The following is a 6,735-nucleotide window of genomic DNA, read 5'->3' as shown; positions in this document are numbered from 1 at the left end:
AAAAAAAAAAAAAAAAAAACAAAATAAAAAATCTCAAAACACAAGCTCCTATAAAATTATAAATATATTTTATTTTAATTTAATTTTTTATATTTTATTTTTAAAATTTATATAAAAATTTCCCCAAAACTGAAGCAATAACTTTTTTCATATAATTTAAATTAAAATTAACACTGAATTAAATTATTAATAACATCCACTCACACAATTCTAAAGAAAATTATAATAAAATTAAATAAGTAAAAAAAACAAATATTTTTATACCATTGCAAATGAACCGATTTTTTTTACTAGAAATTATATATACACCCATTTATATACAAAATATAACCGATTTTTTTAGAATGTAAAATAATTATAAAAAGATAAAGATATAAAACAAAAACAACTACATAGTTGGTAGTTATGTTTAAAATAATAAAGAATTTCAGTTTTAAAACCGATCTCGTTTCAAAATTCGTTTGATTTTTAAGAAGAGTCCAACTCTATCTACTCTTTTGCCGATGACATCATTCCTATTCATTCAAATATAGACCAAGCCCTCTAGAGATTGGGGCAATGAGCGGAATAAGAATGAATCGCTTAATCACGACTTGATAAAAATCTCGGAATGGGGTCCATTTTAACGGTTGCAAGACTCAATATTGTTTTTTAACACATCAGAATCAGAAACTCTTGATGTTCTAGGCATGAAAATATAGTGCGATGTCCGATAGAATAAACACATTTTCCAACTGTTGAAACGGTTGAAACTTCACTCCGTCTGATTTTGTCACTATTTACACCACTTATATCCGATCGAAAATGGAATTCAACTCCCATGTTTGAGCTGGAGCTACGAAGTCTATTTTGGAGCTACTCGACAGTAGGATATCCAACTCTATTGATTCACTAGAGCACCGTCGCAATGTGGATTGTATTTCACTGTTCTATCGATACTAAAATGGAATGTGTTTGTCTGAATTGAGGGAATTCGTTCCCGATTCCCCAATATTTTTGCGTAGCACACGACTGCCTTCAAGTACACACCCATTTGTGGTCGATAGGACAGTGGACCGCACAACACATTACAGGGAAAATTCATTCTTCAGCCGTACTGTTCGTATGTGGAACAAACTGTTAAAAGGTTTAAATCAAATGTCAAACAATACTCTATCTGTCCTCCCTCCCATAACTTCAGGGGTTATCCCCTGAGTGCTGGTCCAAGAAATCCTAAAAATTTCCTACTTTTGGAGAAAATTTTCCAAAAATTCCCTGCTTTTTTAGGAAATTTTTGAAAAATTACCTTTTGCAGGAAAATTTTGAAAAATTCTATTCTTTTAAAGAGAATTTTCAAAAATTCCCTTTATTTACAGGAAATTTTCTAAAAATTCTCTTTTAATAGGAAATTTTCCAAAAATTCCCTTCATTTATAGGATTTTTTTTAGAAAATGTTCAAAATTTTCCTGCTTTATAAAAATTTTTCCAAAAATCCCTTTTTTATAGGAAATTTTCTAAAATTTCCCTTCTTTTTTAGGAAATTTTCTAAAAATTCCCTTCTTTTTTAGGAAATTTTCAAAAAATCCCTTCTTTTATAGGAAATTTTCAAAAAATTTTCGTTTTATAGGAATTTTTCAAATATTCCCAAGTTTTCCATCTTTTGTAGGAAATTTTCTAAATATTCACTTTTAATAGGAAATTTTCCAAAAAAATTATTCTTTTATAGGAAATTTCCAAAATTTAGCTCCTTTTTTATAGAAAATCTTCAAAATGTTCCTAGAAAACTGTTTTAAGAAACTTTCCAAAAATTCCCTTTTATATAGAAAAATTTCTAAAACTTCCCTTCTTTTATAGGACATTTTCTAAAAAATCCCTTCTTTTTTAGGAAATTTTCAAAAATTCCCTTCTTTAATAGGAAATTTTCTAAAAATTTACTTTTATATGAAATTTTCAAAAATTGTCTTCTTTTATAGGAAATTTTCAAAAAATTCCTTCTTTTGGAGAAAAATTTCCTTTTTTAGGAAATATTCTAAAAATTCTCTTATAGGGAATTTTTAAAAATTCGCTTCTTTTATAGGAAATTTTATAGAAAATGTTCAAAATTTTTGAAAATTCCCTTTTTTAAAAAATTTTCTAAAATTTCCCTTATTTTCTAAAAATTCTTTTTTTATTGGACATTTTCTAAAAATTTACTTTTATAGAAAATTTTTCAAAAATTTCCTTCTTTTTTAGGAAATTTTCAAAAATTCCCTTCTTTTGTAGGAAATTTTCAAAAAATCTCGTTTTATATGATTTTAATTTTCCCAGGTTTTCCTACTTTTGTAATTTTTTTTTTCTAAATTTCTCTTCTTTTACAGTCCTACAGTCCTTTTTTATAGGAAATTTTCTAAAAAAATCAATTCTTTTATTGAAAATTTTCCAAAAATTCCCCTTTTTATAGGAAATTTTAAAAAATCTCCGTTTTTTACGAAAATTTCTAAAAATTTCCTTCTTTTTTAGGAAATTTTCTAAAAATTCCCTTCTTTTTTAGGAAAATTTCTAAAAAATTTTGAAAATTTCCTAAAAAAAAAAATTTTAAAATTCCCTTCTTTTATGGGAAATTTTATAGAAAATGTTCGAAATTTTCCTACTTTTTAAAAAAAGGAAATTTTCAGAAATTTCTCTTATTTTATAGAAAATTTTAAAAAATTCCCTTCATTTATGGGAAATTTTCAAAAATTCCCTTCTTTTATAGGAAATTTTCAAAAAATTCCCATGTAAATAAAAACAGCTTATTTGGTAATAGTTGCATTGAAAAACATGCAGTTGCATAATTTATTTAAAATACTTTATTTTACAATGAAAAAAACTGTACAAAATAATGAAAATATGAAAAGTAATGAATAAATTAAAGAAAATAACAAATAAAGAAAAAAATTAAGAAACAATTATTGATTTTCTCTTTGCGAAAACAAAAATCTAGAAATTCGATTCAAAAATTTCACTTAAAACTACCAAGTTAAACGAGTAGCATGGTCCGTTTTACGTTTAGACATTTTAATATAACCCAAAAATTGCAATTCTGCCACAGCGCGGGTAAATCGGGCCCTAAAATAACAAAAGAATATATAAAATAACTGTTTTCATACCAAATTCTAGGACTTTTGCCAACACATACTGTATTTGTGGATTAATTTGTTCTTGTTCCTCATCAGTGAAATCTACCAGCGAACGAAAAGCCTGCAGCCAATCATAAAGATTTATCATGCGACCACATTCTAAATGCAATTTATAAATAATCGATAGATCTGGCAAAGTGGCCAGCAATTGGGAATGTTCTCTAAGACCACAGCATTTACATTGCAAATAGAAATGAGGATTATTGAGAGCCATATGTAAAGCAGCTCTTGGGGCTCCTATAATATTACGTCTAACCGTAGATATATCGCTGAATACAAACAGTTCGTGTAGTGGAGGAGCCTTTTGCATAGAACCCAAATGTACCGACACTATTTGTTGTTCTATATAGTCTAAAGTTTCTTGTACCGAACGTGTAAACTCTGATATGGGTTTTTGTTGTTTGGACATTTGCAAGAGTTTTTCCTTTAAGTCTTGTCGAGAAGATAACTGTTTTAGCTCATCAGGCGATGTTACCGTATTCTGAGACTCTCCACCTGTTGTACTACTTTCCATACCAGCCATTACCACTTTGGTTATAAGTTCCTTTACTTTATGTAACTTTTCCTCAACGATTTTCTCACAATCTTCCGACAATTCCAAATGTCCTTTTATCTCTTGATCAAAGAAATCCTGTGTAGTTTTTATAGCATTCGATATTTTAGCTACAAATTCATCTTTAGACATAAACGACAACATTTGCCAAGATTCTTTATATTCTGGCTGAGTACTCAACTCTTTGGCCATACAATTGGCATACAGTTCACGACGATATTTACCCAAAGGACATTTTGGTAAATCCTCTACTAAAACTGTAAAGAATTCGAGAAATATGCGCTTTAACATAAAGTACACATGGCAATCTTTTAGAAGACTGGGTAGTTTCTTTTTCAAATAGTTGTCATCTGTTAAAATGGATATTATGCGTTTGCAATCATTAATACTCTCCACATAGGGGCGAAAGGAGAGTTGTTTGCGTATGGTCTCCATATCATCATGGGTCATACCTTTGATTTTGGTTAGAGAGGCAGAGTAATTGGTACAGAGAGCGTAAGCATTGCCTTGGAAATAATGTTCCATGAGACAATACTAGAGAAGATGAGGGAAGGGGTTTGTATTATTATAAAGTTTGTTTGGTTTTCGATAATGCTTTTGAAAACTTACCTTAAATCCTTGTATAAAACCATTTACAGAGAAATCATAGTAGAGAAAGATGTGTGTAAGAAATTTAAAAGCTTTACCGGACAAATGAAAAGCATATTTAGGTGAGAGTATAACCTTTTCCAAGATCTAAGAAAAAATGTTTCAAATTTTTATTTTTTTTGAAAAATTTCATTTCAAAACGAAATTTTAGAAAAATGTCTCTTACTATAGCACATTTTCGCCTTTTTTTTTAGAAAATCTTGCATATTTTTACAAAAATTTGTCCTCTTCAAGCAGATTATAAAAAAAAACTTGAAAAATGTATCTTCGTTTGTAGATAACTTTCAAAAAATGATCCTTTTAAAGGAACTTTGTAACTTAGTAATCTCACTTACCTCATTTAAACTAACTGGTGCTGCTTGTGTTTGAAATACACGCAATTTAATCTTTGACGTTACATGATAAGGTAAAGCATTGTGAACGGCCGTTATTGAAGTGGCCACACCCAGGATCATACATAAAGGTAAATCACAACAGTTGGCACTTAAAATCAATATTAAATCTTGTAAAACAGCAGCACTAAAACACTCAAAATCCGGCAATATAACCACCAACATATGACGTTCTAAAGCATTAGTACTGCCATTACTCATTATGCTACTGGCATCCGTTTCATTACCATTATCTAGCTGCTGTTTCGACTCAGCTGTAACTGTTGGATAATTATTACGATACCAATGTTTTAATTGTTTCATGGTACACTGCGATTTCCGTAGACGTTTATTATCACGATCATCGTTCTCATCTGCCTGAGGAGCTTCAACAAAATTATGTACTAATGTCTCTACGGCCGACTTGATGGTGGAACAATCACGAGATTGTAATATACAAATACTGGCGGATATTTTCTCATTGATACGTTGACCCAAGTTATCAAACTGGTCCAAGTGATCGGGTTGATTTATGCCAGTGAGAAGAGCAGCAGCTGGTAATATCTCTTCCATGCCCAAGTTTTCCTCTTCACCCGCTCTACTTTGCCTAACAACATAATCCACCAAATCTTCTAAGGTGCGAGCACTGCTCTCCCTTTGTAAATCATCTATGTGTGTTTGTATCTTTTGCCACATTTCACGATAAACCCGATAAAATGGTTGATCCGTTATTTCTTTACCCAAAATGCCGTTGTCACTAATGGATGTGGTTCTTTTACGTTTGCTGGACTTCTTAGTTTTATCCGCTCGTGTTGCTCCATTTTTGAAAACAAAACATCCCTACAAATGCATAACAAACATAGTTATTTTTGGAATTATTTCGATCTAAAACATTGTGAATTTGTTGCTTACTTTTGATACTGATATGGTGGGATCCATTGTTATTACTATTTCAATTTTGTAATTGTATGTTTTGTTTATACTTGATTTTTCTTGTATTTTTTGCTTAAATCTGCACAATTCTATTTAAAGTTTATTCACTCTATTCTTTATTTTGCAATTGTTTATAATTTTTGAAGTTTCAAGCGCGATCGAAGAAGAAGAAGACCACCACCAATATAGAAAAAACAACAACAATATCGTATTTAGCGGTGTAAACAAAACATTGGCATCAACAGCTGTGTTCCAAACATGTGATGTATATCATACAATTTTATTAATTTCTAAGTTCAATTGTTATTAAAAAATATATATTTTTTTTATTTAAAGAATATTATTTTGGTCTTTTTAGATTTTTACGCACACACTACAACAGCAGAAAACAGTTTGGCGCGCAGAATTTCTTTTCGCAGTCGGCAGAAAATTGACATCAACTGCACTTCCCATTTAAAATACACATGTTTGATACCCTAGCCCTTTACGGTATGACATACCAACAATGTAAAAAGGTGCTGGTTGGTTGACGTCAACCAAGCTGGTTTGATGTCAACGAGTCGCTGCTTTTTAAGCAGCGACTCGAATTAGGCGCGTAAAAAACATGAAAATACCTGAGGCGAAGCAAATACATCGAACTTTGAGCATAGTTTTTCGCCGGCCATATTTCAATGAGCGGCTTATTATATAAAAGAAAACTTGCTTCAATGAAAACAAATTAATTGTAAAGTGTAAAATTCCATAAATTTATCGAAAGTATTTTGTAAATTTTACAAAATATAGCGAAATTTTTAACCCTACGGCTTAAAGTATTAAATAGTATTAAGAAGAAAAATTTTCGGCGATGGCGGTTTTGATATTTTGTTCGGCGGCTAGGCGCGCTATTTATGTTTTGAAATTTGCTGTAAAATAAGTGTTGGTAAACGGTGTTATATTTTTGTGTAAACAAAATTGAAAAATACAGTGGTTATGATAAATAAAAATGTTAATGAATGTGATAAAACAGTCGGCATAAGTAATTACATGGTAAAGTTCTATAGTTGAAAGTTTTTGCATTTATTTAAAAACCGAATTTTTGCTTTTCTTGTAAAGT

At 30.0% G+C, this 6,735-nt stretch overlaps 1 protein-coding gene across 1 annotated transcript; it reads right to left on the bottom strand.

Moving 5' to 3' along the window:
- Positions 1 to 2,764: 2,764 nt before the first annotated feature.
- LOC111681998 (origin recognition complex subunit 3) lies at positions 2,765 to 5,763 on the bottom strand. The gene is made up of 5 exons (XM_023443910.2): positions 5,622 to 5,763; positions 4,674 to 5,549; positions 4,300 to 4,425; positions 3,137 to 4,224; positions 2,765 to 3,066 (listed from the first exon to the last, which is right to left on the bottom strand). The coding sequence occupies exons 1-5, from the start codon at positions 5,646 to 5,648 to the stop codon at positions 2,970 to 2,972; spliced, it is 2,214 nt and encodes a 737-aa protein (XP_023299678.2). The 5' UTR covers positions 5,649 to 5,763; the 3' UTR covers positions 2,765 to 2,969.
- Positions 5,764 to 6,735: the final 972 nt, after the last annotated feature.

Source organism: Lucilia cuprina, chromosome 6, assembly GCF_022045245.1.
Source record: "Lucilia cuprina isolate Lc7/37 chromosome 6, ASM2204524v1, whole genome shotgun sequence".
Lineage (NCBI taxonomy): Eukaryota > Metazoa > Arthropoda > Insecta > Diptera > Calliphoridae > Lucilia > Lucilia cuprina.
Note: the sequence above shows the minus strand (reverse complement) of the source record. Positions and strands in the feature narration are given on the sequence as shown.